Raw genomic sequence first — 25,561 nt, 5'->3', positions numbered from 1 at the left:
ATGGCCAGTAGGGCAGCACTGCCAAGAATAAAATCTAAACTTTAGTTAAAACAAAATTAAAATTATTTTTTTACAAAGGTCTCTTCAAAGCACAGAACTGGTAACACTGAAGCTGGAGAACTGCTCTTCCCCAAAGGTGAAATGTATTACCTTCTAAAAGTAGCTTATTGAAATGGAGTAGCTTCCTTGTTGTGATGGAAACTTTCTTGTTACAGGAGAGCCTGAAGCTGCATGAGCAGCCATGTAAGTAGGTAACTGCAGAGCAGCCTGCTCCATGCCATCCTGTTTGGTGGCTAGGAGTGACATGACATCAGCTGCTATATCCCATCAGCTTCTCAGCCTCTTGCACTGCCACAGTAATAGTATGCAGTACTTTTCAATAGGGGCCACGTGCTCCCCAGGAACTCTCTCATCACTCAAAGGCTGCCTACAGAACAGCAGATTGCAACCTGCTCACCTCACTGCTACAGGTGGACCCACTGCAACTGATTTTCTTGCTGGATTACCTCCATCCACTTCAGCAGTTCTCCAGACCTCCCATATTTCTGTACAGGTTACTCTGCTTTTCAAGAGTTTGCTCTGGGAGGCTTTCCCTGTGATTGCAGAGGACAGAACAAACCTCTCAGACCAATGTCAACTGTACACTGGCAGTCAGCACTAACTGAACCCATGGCTTTCCCTTAGGTGTGTGAGGCTTGAGAGCCTGGAACAACCTGAACCTGATCACAGCACAGCCAGTGATGCCTTCAGCAGCCTCGAGAGAGTCATATTCTCTAAGTCTGTAAGATGAGTAAATAGTTCTGTGGTTTGCTGTCATGTTGTGAATACATTAAAAGCACTTTGAAGACAGAGGAAGCTGAGCAGCTGCACTACACACCAATCTTCCTACCATTTGGATTGCTACCTGTTCTCCTTCCATTCTAAACTGTTAGAGCCTAGCTATTAGCAGGTCTGTTACATCATCTCTGATGATTTTCAAGTGAGTTACAGGAATAAGACCTCACTGAACTACTGCTTGTCAGTCAAGCCAGTGAGTGGGTTTATAATTTCTCTTGAAAAGCAGAAGCAAATATTTCACTATGTTATGGGCTGTGGACACCAAGCACTCTTATGTTTGACTGTTGGTTCCTCCAAATCGGTGAGGTAATGGGGTAAATTAGGAAGGCTCGTGTGGCCTATGCTTCTTCAGTAGCATGTGTGTTGTTCAGAGGCTTTTATTACCATGTCACTTAAATAAACTTGAACAAAATACAGGATTTTCCTAAGTTCAGAGTTAAGCATGGCCCCACACATACAAAGAACAGCACGTGCTTTTAACTAAGTCTTTAAAGAGACAAAAGAAGAATGTTTACTATATGCTTCACTGTATTTTTGAAAACCAATGTTGTCACTCATTCATTTCTTAATGAAGTTGTCCTTTCTATAGACAGGATGTATTGCTTGGAGTCTCACCAGTAGTGCTGGGTAAAGCAGCATCAAGAAAAGTATCTTTCAAGGTGGTGTTCCTCACTCGTATGGTCTGCAGGGCAGGATTGGTTCCTTCCCAGGTTAGATTTGTTTGATCCTTTCCATCTGAAACACAATACAGAAACCTCAATGCCGATGTGTCAGAATGATATTACAAAGTTACCGTTTCCTCCAGTGAACCACCACTTGGAAATCCTTTTAATCCACAAAACAAATCAAGGTAATTACTTCAGTATGAACTAATTCCACAGACTAGCTGAAAATGGATTGACTTACATGCAATGATCCTCTTTCTGGATATCCTTCTAGTTACCAATGTCCAGACTCTCCCCATTCTGGCTGGCAAAGTATCTGATGCCACTCTCGTGCTCTGGAGCCAAACCTTAGACCAGTCCAGGTCTCTCTACCATTCTATGGCAGAACTTTCCAAAGGCCATGATATAATTGCTGAGACCTTTGTATCACCCTAATTTTCCAGTAAAACTTTTTTTTCTAGTCGGTGCCTACTAACAGAGAATGGGATGTGCAAGAGGACTGATAGTCTCTTATTAGCTTATTTTCTACAGTTCAAATACATTTCCTAGAGTTAAGCAGGGACATCTTATACCTGTATATTTTCCAACTATTACCAAATAATTTGTATTCGTAGAAAAGACTGTGGTTCTACCCTATATGCTTTACTAATACCTAGGCTGAGAGCAGAGCCTGCTTCCTAACCAGTATGAGCTGCTCCTCTTCTAATGTTAGTCCCATCAGTGCCAGGTGTGTAAAGTGCTTTGGAATAACGTTTTCTATGTAAATAGAGGATATTATATAATTGTGATTGGACCCCTTATGTAGAAAATTGACTGTTATTTGTGAGGGAAGATAATAAAAAACAAAATTAAAGCCTTCCTGATCAGCCTGCAAGGTGATGAAAAGAACACAGACTGAAGAAATACGCAGTTATCAGGACTAAAATATCCAGGGTACCAGTGAATCATCTGTCAGATCATGTCATGTCCTTATGTTTGCTACTATTAGCTGCACTGCAAGGTGTCCCACGCCTATACAAATATGTAATTCTCCTTCTATCTCTACAGCTGACTCATTGAGACCAGCTCCATTATAACATAGGGAAACCGCAGCTGCCTGAAGGACTCTGCAAAGGAGCCAGTTCGTTCCTGGCATGATTCCTATTGTTCTCTACCAAAGCTTTGAAGAAAGTCAATAAAGCTGAAAGGAGAAGGGTGAAAGGCAGTTGCATTCCACTGCAACAGGCCATGACATTATTAATATTAACAGAGGTGATACTGTAGAAGAAACACAAGGCTTACACAGGTTGTCAAGGGAAGCTGCATCTCAGTTTTCCTCTCTAGCTCTATTTGTTAACTATATGAAAAGCAACTACACTAGAAAAGAGTTGCTCATACAGCTGTCCTGGTACCTATACTGACAACGATGATAACCCTAATGTAGGTAGAACAAACCCCACTTTTGCCAGTGTGCCTTTGATGAATTCCTCAAGGGAAATACGCTATACTGACAAAAGCACTTCTAAGACTGTTTAAAACAGATTCGGAATGTACTGCCAACTATAGTTAATTCTAGTGTAAAGTTGGCTTGACAATGCAGAAAATGTACAGGAAATCCTTTTTTTGAATTTTCTGGGAGAGCCTAAAGAATCAGTGCAGTTGTCTATGACCTGTCTAGTTTTGTGAGAGGGTTGGCAGAAAATGTGTATGAGAACTTGTTTCAATAGAAAGCTAGGAAAGGGAGTTGGTGAGCAAATTCTTTCCAAGGAAACAGCTCTTAGCAAGCCTTTGGAAACTTTATATTCCTATCCTACTGAAACAAGCAAACAAAACCCCCAAACTCCAAAAGCCCACTCTCTCTGCAAGGGAAAAGAAAATGTATGTCTTCAGGAAGAATTTAGGCATTCTGTAGTCATGATGTACTAGGTTTATAAACATTGTCATTCTTAGTGCATTAAAGATACTGTAAAAGGTTTTTGTAATGTCACGTTTCTGAGCCTGAGATAACCCAGTAAATATGCATTTTCAATATGCTATCCCTTTCTTGCTTGCTTATTTTCTTTTTATTAAATCATGATGTTTAAAAAAATCACAGGAACTTTGGAAGTCTGTTTAACACCACTGCTTTTTAAACAGCATCACTCAGGAATTCAGGCCATTTGAACCTCAGATTTTGTAAAGAAGCTGGCCATAGGTTTCAGTTACAAGATACTACAGCTTTTTTCTGGTTTTCACTAGGTCCATTTTCCACCGAACAGGGTTTGTATAAGGAAGCTTAGTTGAAACTGGTGGAACTGGCCTAAATGATCAAAGGCAAACACATATAACCTTTTCATGGGGCTAAAAGCCACTGCAAAGTTATTTGTAGTGTACATATGCAAATCAACTTCAGTTTGAGATAGTCTTGGAGAAGTTTGAGGGGGATTTCCCTGCTTTATGTAATCTATTGTTGCTTCTTAGCTTCCTCTCTTCACATGGCCAGGATGCATAACCATGACACTGCTGGTAATTTCTCAAACTCAATCTGAAAGCACAGACAGTGTGCTTAGTGATCTACAGCAGTCTTGCAGCTTTTGGCTCAATGATATCTGGAATAAAGCAGGCCTGAAAGAGCAGTGGGGGGAATAACACAGCTGGCAAGGGTTTCACTTACTGATATACTTAGAACATGGTCAGCAGCCAGGAAGATCTATGTGCTGTCCCTCAGATACAGTTCTAGCCTACACAGAGTTTTAATGTCACATTTCTCAATCCATGCAGAGTCTGGACCTCGCACACAATGGGTGGCTGTCAGTTCAGTATCTGATCAGTGCGGGGCAGTTACGAGACACCTGTGATCAGACTGCAAGCATATTGCTCTGGCTGCCTTCCCTGGTCATTCCCCTGGGGAGCAGAGGAACTAAATTTGTCTTACCATGTGCTCAGGTGGATCTAGTCCCAGTAAAGATATCCACCGAAATGAGAAGTTGGACAGGCAGAAGCTTTAGGGCAGGTAGGAGAAACCACCTGCCTGCTAGCAGCCCATGGAGGCCAGACTACTTCTGATACCCAGGTGAGCCTGTTCAGTGCTTGATCCCTCTCTCTTACCAAGTGCATCCTGTTGTACAGATTGCGGTGTGATTGTTCCAGATTGGAAGATTTATAATTCAGCAACTATCCAGATTCTCAGAAACACACTTACAAAAAACCACAGCTAAGGGAAATACGACAGGTGAAGCAAGCATGGTGGCACTGAGGAGGAAGGAAATCTCCCTGCAATGCACTGATAAGAATGTGCTAGATATAAATTGTGTTCAATCTGGACAATCTGCAACCAGGAAAACACATGCTTGCTGAAGGAAATTCAGCTTGGAGGCCCTAGGGACTGAATCAGTCTTCTAAAATGTTTTGTTGGTTTTATTTATCACTACTTAATTAGGATGCCTAACCAACACATCAGAAAGATAGTAACTTAAATATTCAACAAGCTGACCCTTCAGTTACAGTATGACAATGCTGAATAAAGCTCATGGAAAGCTTGTTCTTCCTAAGGACTCCAACAAAGCCAAGGGGAACTGACTGGGCCGAAAAGAAAAGAAGGAGTTAAAAAATAAAAGTAGGGCACTGTTATGGAGATCTGGTTAAAAATCCAAGTATTGCCATGTGCACATTGAATGATCCTGGGCAAGTTGTTTCCTGCCCTCATGCTTCATCTTTTCCCATCTGTAAAAAGAGTACAACAATGTTGACCTTCCTTGTAAACAGCTGAGATGAATGGCTAGAAAAGCAGTAATACATTATTAATTACTTATTATTATTTCTGAGGAAGAAAAAGCAAAGAGAAGAAGCCACCATCAATCTTTCAAGGTTTTCTTGACCCTCATGAAAAATAAAAAAGCATCACGTAATGTGGATTTCACACAACAGAACGTTTTGGTGAGCTGCCTTTAAGAAGAAATAGTGGGTAAACAATTAGAAGAAAGTTAAAAGCAGGCAGACACTCAGGAAAATGCTCCAGATGGTGGAACAAGTTAGGCTGCAGAGCAGGCTCCCACAGGAAGTGGTGAAACCCCCATTGTTTGAGACATTTGAAACGGAATACTTCAAAGTGCAGGTATATTTAATACAAGGAACCGCTGTGTGCTGCCTCGAAAGGCAGTGGCGCTGGGAGGACCTGTGAGAGCCACACCTGCCAGTTCTACGATCTTAAGATGATTCTTGTTGCTCTGACTGTGAAGAACTGTAGACTCTTTTTATCAATACAGCATCTGAGAAACATCTGCCGGGGAGCAACTACATTGTGTTTTTGTAGGAGATAGATCCAGCAACCCTCAACAGATCTTTCTCATTCTTCTGAACTTGGTACGTCCAAGATGGGAAAAAAGGCCCCTGTTCTCTGCTTAAGAATTATAGTGTGCATCCTACAGACAGACTGTTTATTTCCTGTATTACAATCTAATGAAAAACTGGGTGGCTTGATTTTTACAAGCAATGGTTTGCAGAAGAAATACCATGATTTTAATGGGAACCAAATGAGCGGTCATTATGTAAACAGCATTATGAGACACAGAACTGATGTTGAAATGTTAAATGCTCTGGGTCAAACTCACCAAAATGGGAACTGGCAGTGGCATGCTGGAACATTGGGGTTTCTCCACACTCAAATACTACTGCAAACATTTTCTGCCACTGCTAATGCTGGTTTAGCTCCTCTGGAGGTAGCTGTGGAGGGAGTCTGACTGCTTCTGTTGTTACTGGCATCTAAAATCTTAAGACCTTCTCTGAAACCCAAATTCAGAGCTTTGGGCCAATTTTATTGATAAAACTTGGTTTACTGGTTGGAGCAGGCAGAGGAAGAAAAGGTTTTAAAAGGAGCTTAGAATCACAGTTTCAATACCTTCACTTCCTCTTGGTCGCATAGCTGTTGATATACTAAAAAGATGCAAATTGTTTCAAATGGCATATGTGCACTAGTGACCCTGTCTTATTTATTCACTTGGCCATGGGGTGCTCCTGATCCCCTCTGGCAGGAGCACTGGGGCCAGGAGCAGTGAAACTGTGGACCCCAGCAGCCTCTTCTGCTGCTTCTGCACAGGCTGGCAGTGCCTGCACGCTGCCCCCGTCCCTGACCAGCCATGCAGCAATTTCCTCAGGAATGAAACATGAACAAAAAACCAAACAAGAGCTATTTAAGTTTTCTTCTCCCTCCCTGCAACTGTCCTGTCCAGTATCATATTCCTTACAGTTTATTCTTCAAGAATTTAGTCATCTAAGTTTTCAGTGACTCATGTGATGAACCTTCTACCCATTTCCTGGAAAGAGTCCTGCGCGGTCCTCTACACCTCCCTGCCATTTTCCTCGAGGGTCTCATTCTTGCTACACTTTCATATCATTCAGCTTTCCTCCATTTTTGGGGTGGAGGCAGGAGGAAAAAATATCTTGAGTACACCCACATTTGCAGTGTAACTGGAAAGCAGCGTGGCAAAAGAAACATCTGGAAAACAAAGACGGGCACTGAACCAGAGAGCCTTTTCTGGAAGTAGCTGCCTCTCTGGCTGAACACTGGTTAGAAGAAAAGCCGCTGCTGTAGGAAGGGCTGTGTGGTACAATACAGTAATGAATTTACTGGGCTGTACCCTGTAAAATGAAAAAGAGTTGAGAGCTTTCTCAGATGATTGCCTGGGTGGGTGTGACTCACCCTGGGCAAATGCCACTGGTGACAAGTACCCTGACACAAACTATTGAATGAATTGGGTTGGATGTGACCCAAAATAACCATTTTACATACTTGGGCCAATCTGAAAGACACATCTATGCAGAAAACAACTGCTTCCTTTTCCTGATTAAAAAGAAAGTTCAAAAGCAGCTCACAGGCAGCTTGAAGGATACTTCAGCAAACTGATCTAAGTGGGGTTGTACTATGCCCACAGCAGACAGCTGCCTGGACATCGGCAATGCCCAGACCATACTGAAGCACTACCTGTGCGTATTTATGTTACAGTTAAAATGTGGGCTGTCTAGTGTTATTCTTCAAATACTTAGAAATGTTTGTGAGTGTGAGCCCATCAACATAATTGCAGGAGTGTGAAATAGCTTAGCGACAGTGCCAGTGAATGCTTATAGACCTGTGCCTCCCATGCCTAAGTCAGCAGACTAAGCATCCTGGCTTATGCTAACTTTCAGTAGGCCTAGTTAAGGAATTTGCAGATCTGTCTGCTGGAGACAGGGCCGACATATCCAGCGTTCTTAGAGGATGATTTCAGTGCTCAGTTATACTGGTATAGCTGTCATGTATCCTGTTATGACACTCACACACATGCACACATACATATATACATGTCAGTATATCTATACCGACATGCACCACAACCCTGTTCCCTTTAAAGGGATATGGTGTCAGGTCAAAGTTGACCAAACATTCTTCTTACTAAAAACAAAACCAAAAAACCCCAACTTCTACAAACCCTGATTCCAACAGAAATGTTTCCAGGATTTATTTTAAGAAGGGAACATTCCCCCGCAGTGCTCACCGCAACCCAAACATTGCAGCACTGTGCAAGAGCATGAGAATCAGGGAGGAAACTGAAGAATCTATTTTCACTGCTCCAGAGGAGAAATAAAAAAGTAAACAAACAGCAAAGGCAGTGACAAATAAGTTTTATTTCAGTGGTGGCTGAAGTGTTATCTATAGTACGGCTAAGGAGAGGAGACTTGAACCATGCATGCTTTTCTAGTGATTTCTACAAGACGTGTGACTAAGTGTGAGATAGGGACTCTTGGGAGCCATCTACACTTCAAGGAAGAGATTTATTTTTCTTTGGTTGATCCTTCCTGCTCCTCACACCTTGCCATTCAGATTTGAGAAACTGAACCACAGATTAGAACAAATTGCCTTGCTGTTCTCAAAGCCTGAAAATAATCTGAAGCTTGGGCAAGCTATTCAAGGAACAAATTCCTTGTTTGTGGGAGAGCTCTTAATAGCTTGAAAGTAAAGGGAAGAGTCTTTTTCCTAAATATCTGGAGCCCTCTGTTCTACAGAAAGGGGAAAGTGCCTTCAGTGCTACTGCTTGTTTCATTGTCCAAGCAGCAAGCATTAGAAGCAAAAAAAGGGCATATGGAGACATAAAGAATACTGAGGAAGCACATACTTTCCTGCTGCAACTACTGACTGCATGCACACACAACACACAGATCCTTGCGCTGAAATGTCTGTGTACTGAAGAGAGAGGAAAAGAAGTCAGTGAAGCCTGCCCAAAAGGGACTGTAAGATTGATCTTGTGGCAGATCAGTGATTTCACCAGAAAGTTTTTGGAAGCCATAAACAGGAAATGGTTAAGTAAAAGCAGGTGGAGCATGCTGACTGCAGGAACAACGCAGGAAATAGCTGAGCGTCTGAATGGATGCAAAAAAAATGCTCTTCTGCTCCGTCCTTGGCAATCACAATACATTCACTCCTCCTCCTCGTCCTCCTTCACTACGCTTATCTCCCCAAGCTACAAAGTCTCGCAGTCTGCAAACACCTTTTGCTTGAGTAATCTGCTCTCCTTGAACCAGCATGGGAGAGCTGGGAGGTTCTGCCTGGGAGGCAACGGACAAGAGAGATTCACCTCCTGTGCAAAGGATGAGTCAGAAACACCCAGCAATACCCACTGCCTGCCAGGGGCTTCAGGTCTGAGAAGCAAGAACAGCATCACTGACTACTGCCTCAGGTGGTGCAGTCCCAAGTGTATTTAGCAAAAGTCAGAGAAACATTATTCCTATTGCCCCTTTCATTCTAGAGGGCTCCCAAAGCACTTAGTAGTAGGAATCATTCTCCATCTCTACTGAAACACAGTCCCTTCTGGGGCAGAGCACTGCAGCTGTTTAACAGCTCACAGCAACATCACACAAGCAGATGGAAAAGAAAGCGAAATGTGTAAGAAGTGTTCTTTCCACTTTCCTTATAACCCTTCCTTTCTCTCCTCTTTGTCTGCAGCAATTTGTGCCAGTTCCAGCCAACTCCAGATGTGTGTCTTTCCCACCAGTATCTGTAGAGACTTGGCTCTGGAGACTGGGATCTCCTTGCCAACATACTGCCTCTGGGTGCATTCAGCCCCAGGGGTCGAGTTTCCACTGCCACACTCATCCCTGGCTGTGCTGCCAGACATGCTGCAGGACGGAGGGCATACGTACTCGTAAGGAGCAATTCTGCTTTCTTCTAGATGAGTATAATGTTGATGTAAAATCATTTAACATAGACAAGACACTCTTGCCTTAAAGTATATGAAACAGTCGCATTAAAGCCCCGAGGAAAGTTAAGAAAGGAGCACATAGATTAGTTTGAATTATTTTGACTTTGCCTGCATTTTAAGTATTAGACAGTGAAGCTGTGTTGGCAAACTCTACTCTTAGGTATTTCTCTTCCTCTCCTAGATACAAATAATAATAAAAGCAAGCAAGCAAACAAACAAACAAAAAAACCCAAACCCCCCCACAAACCCAACCTGTTTTTTTCTTATATTCTGATAAAAGAAAACACTAATGGCAAATGGGCTTCTATGGAGTTACAACTGCACAAACAAAAAGGTTTTTTTCTGGTAGAGAAATCTTGGGAAGAAATCTTCCTCTTTTTTAACATTGTTACTTTGGCAAAACTACCAGGTGTTACTGGGAGCTCAAACTTACACTGCCTTTTCTACATCTTTTAAAGCAGAGAGTTACTATATGCAACTATATGTATATGTAACTGTATAGTTACTACTATAACACATTTAAAGTTCAAACTCTTAAATCCTGGTCTACACAGGGCCTTTGGGAGTAAGGCTCAAACTCACCCTGCCCAACCTCCAATATTGCACACTTTTGCCCCGGCCATACCTTCTCAAGGGTGTCCTGGGAACAGTTGTGATTGGGGTCCCCCACCCCACACCGCTGCTCCTATGGGAGGAGGGAGAGGGCACAGCCAGAGTATAGGTTGGTTTGGCATCTTCTGCAAGCACTCATCTAAGATGCCATGGGGCATAAGTGAACAGAGAGGATGTATCCTATCAGCTTCAGGTGAATGGCAGAACAGCTTCAGGGAGTTAAACCTTGGCACTGACCTTTAGGAAAAAAATAGTGTGCAATTCATATGAATCTAAGAAACTGAGAGAAAATAATTGGAATGAGCTGAGCAAAAATAAACAGGTATCTTTTCCCTGCTTCTTTCACAGTTTCTGCTTCCCTGCACCCTCACCCACATCTTTTTTTTGCACTTAAGTTGTTGAGAAAAATGGCAGGAATGAGGTTCCTGGTATAATTACAGTTTACTGAGAAAATCACAGCCTGCAGCAGTAATTCCTTTAGTGCTAGAGACAGATGCTGCTAAGGTCTAATCACAGTCTTCCCACTAACCAGGCCCTGAGTCTAATCTGTCATCAGCTGAGAGGCCACTGGCTCCCACTGCGTGTGTGAACCCAAGCTGCTTGGCTTGTTCCTCTCCCCTCATCCAGAGCCAGGCAGTGCCAGAGGGAGGGTATGTTTCCATGCACTCTTTGCCCTCAGCTACAGCGATACTACAACTTTAATGTGCTGCTTATCTCCCCTCCGTGCCTAGTATCAGGGCCACTCAAAGCCTCTCTGGAAAGGGCTCAAGTGGTTGTTTTCAACTTACAATGCCGCATAGTGACTGCAGTTCAAAAATACAATTTAAACTGATTTAAGTTGAAAGAGAGGCTTAATGAGAATGGCCTGTGGCTAATTCCTCCTTCCCGAATGTATGGTATTTTCTACTTATTAAGAGGACAAGGCTGCACTCAGTGAGGGATCATATAACATCCATATGTTAACAACAGTGACAAAACCCAAAAGAGTATGAGTGCGGATGAGCACAGAAGCAGGAAGAAGATGGAATAGCAGAACTGGGTATATTAAAAAAAGGACCTGGGAGAAAGCACACATGTAAGGAGAAACTGAACAAATCTACGTGTTACACACAGCTGCCATTGCCATCGAATGTTTTGTATCTGACATTCAAAGAGCATAAGGCCATCTTTGAACTCTGTGCCAGTGAAAGAAGCTCGAAAAACATCAGACCTCACCAGCTCAGGAGTGCCCCTGTGCATGCAAAAGTCACCATGCTACTGGACTAACATCTTTAGATTGGATTATGGCAATAGCAGGAAACTGGATGAAGAAGTCTATTTCAAAGGCATGTTACTGTAGCATGAGTGACCCAGTGAGAAAGTCCTTAAGTTGGTACCCACTTTACACCATTTGTAGAGTTAACAGGTGCCATGAAGTAGGGGGGGAGATGCTAGGCTTGAGAAAGTAGACTAAATGGCTGTGTTTTGCATAAGTAGCTCTTAAGAAAAGCGTAAAGGAACAGAGTAGGTCATCATTTCTGGTCAGAGGCAAAAGCATATTAAACTAGATGACTTTCTGTAGAAGCCTGTGGCCAGCTCAGTTTCTTTGTGTTCAGCTTTTTCCGAATCTGCAAATGGCAGTGGGGCACACACGATGATACTCACCAGATCTTTGCAGTAAAGGCGTGCACAGCAGCTTCTGACAGACTGAAGGGAACAGAAAGTATAGTACAGTGTCTCAGTGAGGGGGAAGGAGTGACTCATACAGGAAGAAAAACAAAGCAAAGATGAACTTTGAGCATAAGAGAAGAGGCAGCCTGCTAGCTGTAAATCAGTTTTCTCGCACTCAGAAGGGTGGGTATTATGGTGAGAGGAGTTGTACTTGACATTAATGGCAGTCCATGGAAGTCTGATTAAGTAGCAGCCACCGGCCAACATAGAAAAGAGGCTTTAAGGCAAAAATCAAAGACAGGAAATGACTAAGTAGGTCAGAAGCTGTGGGTAGTGAGCTGGACAGATTAAGTGGGACTTGGAGCAAGTAAGTTAGCTCTGCTAATGACAAGTGATAACAGTGTCACCAAGTGTAAAAAATCTGACTCTGAAATCATCTTCAAGACTTTGCTAGCAAATCAGAGATTGCTGAGTTCTAACAGTATCTACGCCAGAACAGATACTATATGCTTTAACTGAAGATTGGGTTTACAGCCACTTCTTGACCCTGCCAAGCTTCCCATAAATAGTGTGCTGTTTTGTCTGAACAGGATTTCTTTTTAAAGAGCCAGGAAAAATGAACTGACTAATAGAAACTGTGAGACTCTAAGAAGGGCCACTGCTGCAGGTTGAAAAGACAGATGCCATGGAGAAACTTCTTTCCACCACTAAATTCAATAAGTCTTTGATTCAACAGCTTTGTTCACATCCAGGGCAGCCGGAAGAGAACAGTCACCTTGTATTTTTGTACCTGATGAGAAAACCCCAGATTGTATGTGTGCACTGGGACAGTTCAATGTGTGTCTACTGCAACTTCAAAGAGGCTTTCAATGCTCTTTCAGATGCAGGGTGTGAGGAAGGGTGAGAACTGCTAAAGCTAGCCCCATCCTCATTAAATCTTTGCCCTCCCTGGAGCAAGCATGCAAGTGGAGAGAATAGAAGATATGCATGAGCAACTGAGCATCTGTGATCTCATGACCTTTGACTGTTGTATTATGGGAAATGTATTCTCTGGTTGCTATGCTTTTCCAATTCATTTGTATTTTCCTTCAGTGTGTCCCTTGTATTTGGTGCTCCTGTGTAATGGTTTCAAGGAATCACAGATATCTCCAACTTAAGCATGCATACAATAGCTATAATTAAATGTCTGTGAGTATCCCACAGTAATGCAAGGAAAAGGGAAAGCAAACAATTTTGTGCTCACTTGCACCTATCCTTTCTGAGCCCTAGCCTGGGTGGAGGCATCTTCACCACTGCCCTTTAAGTCCATTTCTAACCCTTTGTGAATGAAGACCATTGGGTTCTGCTGCCCTGCATGTAAGCTCTTCAGGTATTTCATTCCCATTAAAAAAGCTACAGATCACCTGTGAGAGGTAACTCTGAAACCTTACAGGCTAGGCTAGAAGAAATAACAAATCAATTAGGGTAGACATTTTTTACTCCACTTTGAAAAATTGGAGAATAAGGTTAAGGGTAAAAATACTCTCAACCATTTCTTAAAATACACTAAGATGCTACAGGGAGAGCAGCACAAAAGCAAAGGTTTTCTTCAATATTCTGAAGTTAATCTTTTCTGTTCTCTTTGCCATTGGCACAATCTCAGTCTTGGTGCTACCTATTTATTACTTTTAAAAATGGGGATCTTTGCTTCTTTTACAAGTAGTTAAGTACATCATTTAAATGTACAGAAGCTGAAGAAGACCTTTGTTTTCATTTCAGAGATTTAAAATACGTGAGGGAAATGAAATTTGGAAGGGGAACTTTCATCACGCAAAGATGGAGGAATAAGAAACAGGATGCAAAGGTCATCAGTTCTTTAAGTAAAACACAAGACAGCACAGAGAGTAGTGAGTTTATTTAGAGGAAGAATGTTTCCTGTATGACATGGCAGAGTTAGCAGTATCTGCAAGGATAACCATAAGGCCTAATAGTTGCCAATCCATCCAATACTTCCCAGTGACTCTCAGAGATAACATACATCAGAAAAGAATAACTGTAGGACTGGAAAGAAAAAACAAAGGCCAGTTTGATGAAAGAATAAAGAAACCATGCTTCTAACTTTGATCCTGGCTATTTCCCTGTGCTGAGACCAGAGGCATTGCCAGTTTTTACAGTATTACGTGCTGGATTTGGGCAGAGGTTGCGCTGAGCAGGGGCCTCGCTTTGCTGGAGCTTGAGCTCCTGTGACTTTCAGGAGGGAACAGAAAGCATGGGTTGTTTCCCTCACGTAGCTAGGCACAAATGACAGCAAGGTTGTCTGAAAAGACTGAGAACTGCTGACACTAGTAACAGGAAATGGCAGCTGTGAAGGAGAGTAGGAGTGGGATGAAAAGCAGCCTTACAAAGTGAAGGAGGAAAGGACAAGGCCGTGGAAGATCTAAAATTGGGAGCAGCTAACAAATGCTGACGGGGACTTCTTCTTTCCTCAAGGGCCTGATCCTGACCACATTTGGGACAACATAAAACCTCCCACAGGGATTTTTGAGATACTTGTAATGAGGATTTCTACTACTTGTCCCTCTCTTAATCTGCTGTCTGCATTTCCACTACATCTTCACATGATGATTCTTAAAAATACACCTCATTTTGGTGATGGCTGAGAGTCACAGAGGTATGTGAAGAGCTTGCATCTACATTTTACCCTCCTCCTCCACCTTTGGCATGTCTGCCTGATGCCTGCATTCCAGCTCATCAGTTTGGATGGTTCACTACAGCGGCTGTAGCATGGATACAGTGCAATGGTGCACAGAGGGCAAACAGCCCAGGCTTTTTCAGGTTTCCTGCTCTGATTATGGAGAGGTTCTATTTTTGTTCTTTGTTTTTTTGAATTATTTACTCAAGCTACCCTGAGTGCTCTACTCCATATAAACGAGAACTGGCATATACTCATGTTTGTAAGCTCAACGGCTCCATCAGTTTCATTGTTATTCACTGTCTCAGACTATTCAGAATGTCATTTATATTCTTTTGCTTAGGACTATTTGGACCTCACTTGTCAGTCTTCTAAATGAAATTATTAGCATATTGACCATCTTTGTTGCTTCTCTTTCTCCAACTAAACTGCAGTTGTGAAACCATGGCCTCAAAACCCAAGTTACCCTTTTGCTTCCCATCCTGTCTGGTACTCCATGAACTATTTTTGTCCTTCTCTAGTAGTGACAGCTGATTTGCATTACCAAGGCTAAGGCCAGGGAAATTGATGTCCAACTTTCTCCCAGGACGAGGTTTTATGGATGACAGTTAGTTAACTATTTTCACTATACAGGTACCAAAAATACCCAGCCCATCTCTGTGGCACTTAAGGCCCATGGGGATGATGGTGCAGTAATATTAGGCCTTTGGCCACCATAAGTGCATTTAGACTTCTCTGGCTTTTCATGTTCCACTTCCCTTTAATATGTCATAACTTCTTTTATTCTCCAAATACATAACGGGCTTGAAGCTAAAGCTCAAAGTTCAGTGCAACCCCTTGACCCTGGGACATAACAAGTGCAATTTACCATAAAATGTCCATATCCCAACTTTCCCTCAGCCCCCCATTTTTCTGCTTCCTTGGGATATGGAAGGAAAGTGAGAAAACAGTGATTAGTGATTTCTTTACAACATATTTTTACTAACTAGTTCTAAAGTGTGTGTGTGGGGTTGTTTGCTTGTTTGTTTTTAAAAAAATGTCCCATTCCTGACAGAAAAGCAGCCCCAAGCATAGCAGAGCTATCTGTGCACTGCAGCTGGAATGCTCATGCTGCCTGTCACCCTGTTGAGTCCCCAAACAGACTAGGAAATAAGAAGACAGAAAGGTTGAAAAATGAGAGTGTAAATGCTCTGTAGGGAGCTGGAAAGACAGCAAAGTCATGATGGTGGAAAGGAGAATGTCAAAAGTTAAACTCAGGCATAATATCTCGGAGGCCAGTTGCAAGTTGTAAGAGGTGTTGTTCATTTAATATGAACAATGTATTTATATTTCGCTCTCCCTCAGTGAACTTTAAGGTAGACCTTAGTCAGTGAATGCTGCATTCTCTGTGAATGCTTTGCCTGGCCTGTTGTTGCCTTTCCAAGTTTCTTCTTCAATAGCACATTTTTTCCTTGCTTTTAAATGCTTGCTGGAGTCTTAAGAGGAGGAGTTTTTAACCTAACAATAAAACACCTGCATTTTATTAAGACCTGGGAATTAAGTTTCACCTCCCTCAATTTTACTGAAGCGTTGCCATTACTCAGGTTAACCCTTTCATAGTCAGTTTTGCTCTGAAAGTGAAGTTGTATCTCTGCTGCCTAATTCCAGAGTCCTACACAGTATGTGAAGGAAAGGAAAACCGGCTCTAAGAAAGACCCAGAGGGCTCTGTCCAGTGCGGATTGGCAAGGGGTGCAGCAACCCTAAACCAGAACAGCAACATCTACACCCTCCCTAGCACAGCATCCCTGCATCAATATGTCCACTGGCAACATCAAATTTAAAACTATAATGTTCTTACCAGCCACTGTTGGTTTAAGAGTGAGATTTCTAATTTGTATCATAGAAATTTCATTCAACTAAATAGGAAAATTTATTATTCTCCTTGATCCTTCCCTTTACTATTCCATTTTCTTGTATGAGAAGTGGAGCAGCACTGTATGGTAATTTTTGTGTCTGGAACTCTGTGTGTGTTATTGTCCCTAAACTGGGGAAATGGCAGCTTGTGGTCATGAAGTAATTGCCCAAATACAGGCAGCAGTTTAGTAGAAGGGCTGGTACATTCATTTGTCAATGTACTAAACAACTGCCCTGTTCCCTACTTAATTTACCTTTTTATAAGCAATTATTTGCTGAGCCCTCTTCACGCACATTATAGAAGCATTGCACATCACAGAGCAACAATTGCTAGCTATTTTACCAAATATGATCAGTTCACTGAAGACAAGAGAGACTAACTTAATGTTCCCAGCCAGTGATTGAGGATCTGTACACCATGAGTTTTCTGATTCCATCTCTGTTGCTATCTATGTGTTTATGGACACGTAACTTTAGATCTTTATGACTCAGCTTCCCATCTATGCAAGAGATAAATTCTTCACAGCCACCAGATGAATCAAGAGGTCATAGACTTCTGAGGTTATTCTGGCTTAGTCATTCTCACCTTAGGACTTCAGTGGCACACCTAAACAGGGATAATTGTACTAATAGGCATCAGATCTGTGTGCAGAGAATAGGCACATCAAAGGTTCGAGGTTTGGAGACACTCAGATACCATGTCTACAGAACCATACAAATTCCTAGGATAACCAGGTAGGTAAATAGAGAAATACCAATTGCTACCCAAACACTTGTCAGGTATAATTCATTCTATCGGTGGTTATTATTTACTACACAGCCTGATGTATTTGATACTAGTGCGATTTATATTAATACATCCCTACAACACTAGTATAGGAAATATTATCATATACTGTGGTACTCATAAAAGGAAATGCGCGAAGTTTATCTTGTTCTTGTAAACAAATAATTTCCATTCAGTCATACATATCAGTATATGATTTTAAAAGTATGTAGATATCAATAACCATTAGAAATGGCCTTTATAATCCCACATCATGACTATTGCTATTGCACAGAATGTCGTATGATGTGGAGAACCAGTAGACTGGGACATGTAGAAGTGAAAGTCATCTGCTGTGAGAGTAACAGACAGTCCCTATGACTTAGTGCTAGCTCTGACCACAAACCAGGGAGCGTACACTTGTGTGCCTGTTGAGGAGCACACCTTGCCTCACCTGACATTTGGAAAGACAAAGGATGAACATAGCTTATAAAGATAAACTGAAGCAGAATTTTTCATACTTGAGTCATGACTCACAAGATTCTTACTTTTCATTCGATGTAAATATGCATAAACAATCATTTTGCATTACTTTAAAAAAATACATATAAAAAGCTTTTCAAAGTCTCTCTTAAACAAATTAGGGTAAATCTCATGTTGTTTGAGTTTACACCTTTTAACTAGCTTTAGGAAGCTGTGATTTACATTGCTGTGTAAATCACATCTGCTCATAAGCTGTGGTTTGAAAACATTGCACATCTGTGGTATCAAATGTGTGCAAATTAGAGAATTATATGACATTACCAGCTTCTATTGTATGACATTTTTATTATATGACATTACCATGCAAATGTAAGCTTTAATTTTGTGCAGGATTTGAAGTCATATTATTGTATAGCATAAACTACAATCATCTGCTCTCTACTTAGGTAGCGATCCAAACAGGGATTTGCAATCCCTTTGCAATCATTTTCACAGAGCCATATAGTCAGGTACCGAGTCAGGAATGTAAGTTACAAACTGTTATGTGCCCTGAAGCATGCCTAAGGCCATTCTTTATAGGTGGCCTGGTCACCACACTCCTTACTTTGAGTAAATAAAAGGTGGGAGGTTGTATTTTGGAGTTGTGTTTGTTGATGAAAGAGGTATATTTTTGCAGCAATCTGCAAAAACAGAGGTTTTTCAGCTTTACTTTCATCATGTATCTGTGGCTTCCTTTTGAAGTTGGTACCAGATTGACCAGAGCCAGCATCTTGCAATGCAAGATCTAGAAGCAGGGAGGTGGTATAGTCAATCACTCACATGGTCTCTTCCAACATTACAACAGGGATTCTTCCCTCTGACAGGTTTGCTGTATTTTTATTCAGCTGAGTGTCTCAAGAGAGAGTATCATCAAGATTTTCCTTCTTATATTTCATAGTCTTCCTTCAATTTTCACCTCTTTGTATACAAGTTCTTTTAAAATCTATTAATAAAAAGTTCTGCTTTAAATTACCAGGGTTTTTTTTTTCCAGTCTTGACAGTATTTTCCTTTAGACAAATACTTCCACAAAGCTTTCATCAGAAGACCAACCATTATTTATAGTCACCATTAATGAACCCTGACAAAACAATTATGCAGAAGCTATTACCATCTTTACTTTTTATAATAAATTGCAGATAAATTAATACATGACTCCATCAAGGTTGTGCAGTGAATTAATGGTAGCAGATGGAAGCATAGCCTAGAAACTTTGACACCCACACTCCTGCTGAAATTATATGCCCTGAAAACACCAGCACTGTCTCAGACCCACTCTGCACTACCAACATTCCTCTCATATGACTGAAGTGTTTTTAGGCTATGAAAATTAAAGAAAAGGAAAAATAATGTAAATCACTGTCTGATTCTGCATTGCTTCCCCCTCTGAGGCTAAAAGATTTTTTTTTCTTGTTTTAATTTTTCCTTACAGTAGATACTGGCAGACTGAAAGTTGAAATGAAATAGGAAAAAATAACAAGAATATTTTGAGTGATTACTCAACTGGGGTCCTTTGTGACAGGAAATGCAGCTGCGTGACTAATGGGCCTGACTTTCTCTTGGCTTCCTTCCCCCTTCAAAGATCTTGTTTACTGCCCCAGCCAAGTTTTGTTTTTTTTTTTTTTTTTTTTTTTTTAAATTGCTAGAAGCTAGCAATTTTCCAGGAAAAAAAAAATCTTTGCAAGAAGCAAAGGCAGTAAATCTTACAAAGATCAAGGGCTGCAGAGCTCCCCCCCATCTATTCCTTTTAGCCTTCCAGGCTCTTGAGTCACGTCATACCTTCCCCCGCTCTGCTCTGAACATGTGTCTAGCAGATCTTTCTGCTTTGGTGAGGGGAGGGAGTATGTGAATCGCATTTACAGCATCTAACCCTGGAATTCATAAAGGAAGGACTAATTCCATTAAGGAAATCCAGGGGCCTCCTAAACCTCTTGCATTTTGTCTTTTTTATTATTTTTCCTTGCTGTCTGTTTTTTTAACAGCAGTTGTGTGCCCATACTCCATAATGACATGGCTGTTAAGTGTGAGCTATTGAGATTTGACACAGCATAGTCACATTAGTAAGGGGCCATGGAGCTTTAAATGTTGTTTGCATTTGCCTGCTTTGTAAGTCTGCTTTGTTGAGCTTCCTAGGTAACAGCAGATAGGCCAGAACCTGAACCTCCCCTGAACTGGAAGAGAACAGAAACCAAGATTCAAGGCAGGTCCTTGTCTTTACAATTCAGTGCAATGAAACCTTGAGTCCCCTCTCAGTAAAGGGGGGTGTTGGGAATATGCTTGGATGGAGTCCCTAAACAAGCAGGGTCTTGTCATCCTTTGGAAGGTGTCAACACGAGATACAATACCCTGAAGGACAGTGGTACTTAGCCCTGAGGAGGGGCATAGCGGGCTGATGGAGGTGTCTGAGATCTGAAGGGACCTCAAGACTATGTCCTCTATAAAGCAAACATGACGTTTACTGGCCTGAAGGTGGAGACTGGTGCAGGAGTATGGGTGCTGTTAGCAGCTGTGCCACCACCAGCCACGCTACACGGGAAACAGGTAAAACTCAGGACTAATAGTGGTGGGTTTATTCCTGCAAGGGGCTTACAAACTCAGCCAGAGAGGTAAACAATAACCTCGAAAATCATAATCTAAGAGAAGTGGGGAGCCATTCTGCAGCCAGGCCCTTCTCTTTGGAAGGCTGGGGGATCAAGTCATCGAAAAAGGGTTTGAGGGCTGCTCAACATCTACAATGCTGGCATGGTTCCCTGTACCCTGTAGCAGAGGCTAAAAAAGGAGGTGAATATATTCATTACCATAAACTGCACAGAGTAACCATCAGAATGGGTATGCTAAAAAAAGAGATGAAACCTTTGCTTATGAGTAGACCTAAAAGAATTGAATACATGTGTACGGAGGGATCATTTTCCACTACCTATAAGAGGAAAAATCTCTGGGGAAGTGGCTGATGCCAAATATTTTCTTACGCTTCATGTGTCAGCAGGGTCTGGCAGAAACCCTTAGAAAACAGAGCACGCATTTTGTGCAAATTGAGAATCACAATTTCTGGTGATTTGGATTGCTTCACCAAACTTGAGACATTTCTCCAAAAATACAGCAGATGTCTGATGGTGTACCAAGTTTTCAGCGTTTACACAGATCAGATGATGTTAGATCAGCAGAAAAAAAAAAAAAAAAACCAACAGAATAACACAGTAAAAGGCTTCAGAACTGTCCTGAAAGAAAACCCAAACCCTAAGCCGGGCTAGACAAAAATGTTAACTTCCCACAACAGCTATACAGTGCTGGGGAGACACATTGACATAGCAAAGATCACAAAGGAGCTGAACTGGGTGCTGAAGTGGTGGGCAGAAGTCAGTGGAATGGGAGCTCTGTGTACACATTACCTGGCTGCATGACCTGCCAGCCCCAGGGCACTGCTATAAAAAGACTTTAACTACAAAACTTAACAATTCCAGAGACTGAAGAAGGCTGTTAAAGGGGATGTGGCCCTGTGATATCTTAACACTACACATGAGACAGTGCTGTCCCCAGAATCATCTTGCAGCTAGCTATACAGTCAAAACTGGAGTTCAGTAAATTCTGTGCAATGAATACTGACAAAAGCTGAGTGTCAGCGCATTCAGTTAGAGAGGAAGGATTTGGCGCTTGTCCATGAATGCAGCAAGTTCCCTATCTTTTTGTTTGTTCTTTTTGTTTGTTTGTTTGGGGTTTTTTTTGTAATGAGAAGCCTGCATTAGAAAACTGACCATAACCCACTTACTGCCATAGCCAAAATGGCCTGGCAAAACCCCCTTGCCTCATGAATACCAGGGTTTGGGATTGTTTGGTCAGTTATGAATTTCTGATTTGAAGACTGGGAGGGATTTGATAGGTTCAAACTTAATCCCTAGAGCATTTGATGAAAAAGCAATGATGTAAAGTCCAGAGCTAGACTTTGTATGTGATGATTTGCTTAAAAATTTTGCTTATCATGGGGATAAGACCCAGGACAAAGTCTATGAGCCCATCACTGAGAATATTCTTGTTGCTGACTTCAGGGGAAGTATGGATAGTATATCCTGTCTAGGAAAAATGATACAACCTTTCTTGTAATTTCTACTTCCCTGAGGTAAGTTTACTTGAGGTAGTACAGCTAAACAGGTGACAGGGTATATCAAGCTTATCATTACTACACATCCAGTACCTGCTAAGGTAAACAAGGTCTGACAGTGCAGCAGGAATAAGTGTAAGATGTCTTCAGTAAAATACTGCTCTACCACTCTAATCAACAGGTTGTTAGGAAATAATGCCAAAACAGATTGGTTGCTACTCAGAAAAAGTGTGAAATTGGGGTATGATCTCGTTTTACACCTGTTATTTCCAGGTGGAATCCACAAATGAAGTGAACTACTGACATTCGCTTGACAAAAAAAAAAAGAATAATTTTAATTCTTGCAGTCTTTCAATTCCCTGCCACCTTCAAGGGTGTCATCAGAATTATGGGGGCCTTCAAGAAGTCTAATGAAACAGAGTCAAGACATGGAAACCTCAGAATAACATGACCTGCTACCAGAGCAAGCGTGGTTGTGATGTTCCAGAGACATAAGCAACACTGTCCCGTTCTCAGGATTCACTGAGCACAGTTTATGTGATGTTGGTTCTGATCATCTGCAATCGTGTATTAGCGCAATTTTCCTTGATTTTGTCTTGGAAAGTTCAGTGACTTTAGGATGTCTGGCATTAACAACTGCCCTTTCCAATATGAGAATCTGAACGAGGTACTGCACAGTTCTCATTTTATTATGAACAGCTGGATGAGAACAGATGCATAATAAAGCAAATCTTTCAAAAGCAGCCTAAGCACTGGATGCACAATGAAGACAACTGCATTTCAGCCCAAAGGTGGCTGCATTTGAGCCACATAGAAGCCATTTATAAAGAAACCACTCAAGCACTTTGAGATGAAAACACTATACAGAATCTGCTTAATTCACTCATGTGACAAACTCTCATTTCATATTGTTTGCCTGGTTTTGCTATGCCAGTCACACTGCAATTCCAAATGTCCTCGTTCTGTGCTGGAACAGCAGCTCACCACATTCAATAAAGCCAGCAGAATAAAAACACTTGTGATGGAAATAGTTCTCGTGTGTGCAGCCTGCCCATGCTCAGAGACTGTTCATGTTCCATTTCTCTCTGTCTCATTAACAAATGGCTACCAGGAATCTGATGTCATTACTGTGGGTTTGAATTCTGGGTGTACTTTACTCATTAGTAGCATGTCCTAGGCTCTGTGTTCTGTTGCATGACGGTTGCCTTGCATTCAGGCTCCTGGCTGCCTTGGTTGTTTTGACCTTGTTCCACTCCAAAGAAGCCCTGCAATTCTTCCATCCTCTGCTGTTGAAAGAGAGCTCTTCTCTTGCAGTTTTTATATTAACTAACTAAATTTTACAAGGCAGTTTCATGGGCTAACCTCCCTTACAGCTTTTTGCAGTTACAGAGTGGGGGAAGATGGACATTTAGACAGCAAATAACAACTTTGCAAACAAGTAACAACTTTGCAAATGAAAGTGAAGGGAATTGCCCACCAAAGTTTTCCATATATAACTCTCCCTGCCCGTGTTCTCAAGATCAGCTCTGTTTGTGACAGCTCCCCTTTCACACTGTGTATAGTACAGAACAGCTCACATTCATAAAGTATCAGCAGGCATGAAAAGCACACACACACAAACATTAGGTGCCCAAGGTCATTCACTTTCCTGCTCTGCAGCAATGATTCAGTTTGGTGATGGCATTGTGACCTTGAGGCAGGAGGACTGAGATATTCCTTGAGGAGCAAGGACTCACAATGAGGGCAAGGTACATCATCAGACAGTGCTCTGCATCTAGGGGGCCTGTGGGAAGCTGGGGAGCCTCACTGGCTGCTGCAGCCAAAACTGGAGTCTGAGCTTTGCTGGAGGTGTGAGCTTGTCACACGCTCTGTCCTTCATCTGTCCCTTTGAAAGTTATGCTTAGCCTACACATTATAGCTGCTTGGAGAGACAGTGGTCCCCTTCAACATACTAGCTCTCAGATAGAACTGAGATTATTGCAGTGGTTTGGAGAAGAAAGAAATTATATATCGCCAGGCTGGATAAAATCTTAAGGTTGATGCAGGTAGAGCTCCTGCCAGATGAAGCATTTGCACCTGGAAATCCACAGGGCAGATGATTGGCGCTGAAGCATTTGTGTTGCCATCAGCAGGGCAGCAGCTTGCCCGCACGTACTCAGACTCCCAAGAGGCCAGGGCTCCAGGCTCCTCAAGAGGTCAGTTTTTTATATAGTAAAGCAAACAGTTTAGCTAATCAAGGATTTTTTTTTCCTTTTCTTTTCTGAGGCTCTTGGCACCCAGCCCTGTTACTTGCAATCTTTAATTTGTACTGCGGCTTCCTTTTCCCTGCTGCCTTCTCACTCACTCCAATTTTCCCACACACTTATTTCCTAACTCTACCTCTTACAGAGGTCTTCATTTATTTCAGACCCAAATTTATCTCAATCTTACACAAAGCTGCTGTTACCTCACCATTTATTCCTGTAAGTGACTGTCATCAGAAATTCACAAGCTTAAAAAGTTTGGGAAAAAAAGGTGCTATTTTTTGTGTTGTAGAAAATAGGTGGTGATAACTCACGTACATACAAAGTCACTTTATTCATATGTGCTTGTGGAAATTGACTGTGGATTCACTTAGACCTTCTTTTTGGTTATATAGCTGCCTGGGCATCATCAGGGTTTTAACTGTGTGTTTTTAAAGGATCTGTGTATGTCTTTGGTAGGGGTGGGCTGCAAGCTACACACACTACGCAGAAGCTGGCCATGAAAAAGCCTTTTATCATACAAGTTCCACTATCAGGGAGCAGATTCTGATGAAACAAAGTCACATTTTGCCAGATTCTCCTTCCCACTTCCATGCTGCTAAGAAAAAATGGAAGAGAGAAAGGCATTTTTTTCTGGTGAGCACAACTACACAGTCCATTGTACTTACTCTGTGTAATATGTGTAGAGAAACCAATGAAGGCAACATGCAAACAAACATCTCGATTAAAACCACAGCAAAAGCCCAGTAAAAATATACAGGTACCTATTTACCACTTGCCAATGCTGCAGAGGCTGGCTTGCTCAAAGGCTGATAAGAACATGGGCGGGAAGTGACCCACCTGGTCACCAGGTTCTGTCTCATGAAATCACTTTTAAATGGTCTTTTCTGAAAAGCTGCACAAAACACGAAGTGTTCCTTCAGTCTGCATGTGTTGTAGGTGCCACAAAACACCACCATCCTGTAACATATGCACAGCCTCCACTGCACATGTAGATCCACCTGATCTCATCTCATTTCAGGTAAATACTTCTCCTCCTTCCCCGTGGTTATTTCTAAGCCCATTTCTACAAAACTCCTCTGCCTCTGAATGGAGCCCAAGTTGGCAGGGCAGCACTTTCCAAACCACAAAGCAATCTGTGAACAGCTAACAAAGCCTGACATACATTCCACATATTTTCATACGAGGAACTATTCCTCATAGCCACTTAGATGGAGGCCCAGAAGGGTTTTAACTAATTGCAGTGAGAAGGGAGCTAAAAGCATGGTGACACACTCAGCTAGCAGGCAGTGGGTGGCCCGTGTGAAGGCCTTCTGCAAGGTGGCAGATCACAGCCCAGGTCCAGCACACAGGACGCAACAGGCTGCCACAAAGAAATCCCTCAGATTGAACAGAAGTGGATTTAACAGGATGACCAG

At 41.9% G+C, this 25,561-nt stretch overlaps 1 protein-coding gene across 6 annotated transcripts in view; it reads right to left on the bottom strand.

Moving 5' to 3' along the window:
• RAD51B (RAD51 paralog B) overlaps window positions 1-25,561 on the bottom strand; it is a 466,503-nt gene that overhangs the window by 41,442 nt on the left and 399,500 nt on the right. For 2 of the 6 annotated variants that reach the window (XR_004080584.2, XR_004080583.2), the window contains exons 11-12: window positions 11,948-11,989; window positions 458-1,572 (exon numbers count right to left, since the gene is read on the bottom strand). Coding sequence is in view for 1 of the 6 variants with exons in the window: in XM_031049033.2 (XP_030904893.1) it covers window positions 1,421-1,572; window positions 11,948-11,989 (194 nt within the window). In the remaining 5 variants the exon portion in view is untranslated. Of the gene's footprint in view, window positions 1-318; window positions 1,573-10,316; window positions 10,541-11,947; window positions 11,990-25,561 lie in introns of those variants that run through there. The other 4 variants (XR_004080586.2, XM_031049033.2, XR_004080587.2 and 1 more) reach the window with 4 other exon arrangements.

Source organism: Melopsittacus undulatus, chromosome 4, assembly GCF_012275295.1.
Source record: "Melopsittacus undulatus isolate bMelUnd1 chromosome 4, bMelUnd1.mat.Z, whole genome shotgun sequence".
NCBI classification, from domain to species: Eukaryota; Metazoa; Chordata; class Aves; order Psittaciformes; family Psittaculidae; genus Melopsittacus; species Melopsittacus undulatus.
The sequence above is the reverse complement of the archived record's forward strand: the minus strand, read 5'-3'. Positions and strand labels throughout refer to the sequence as shown.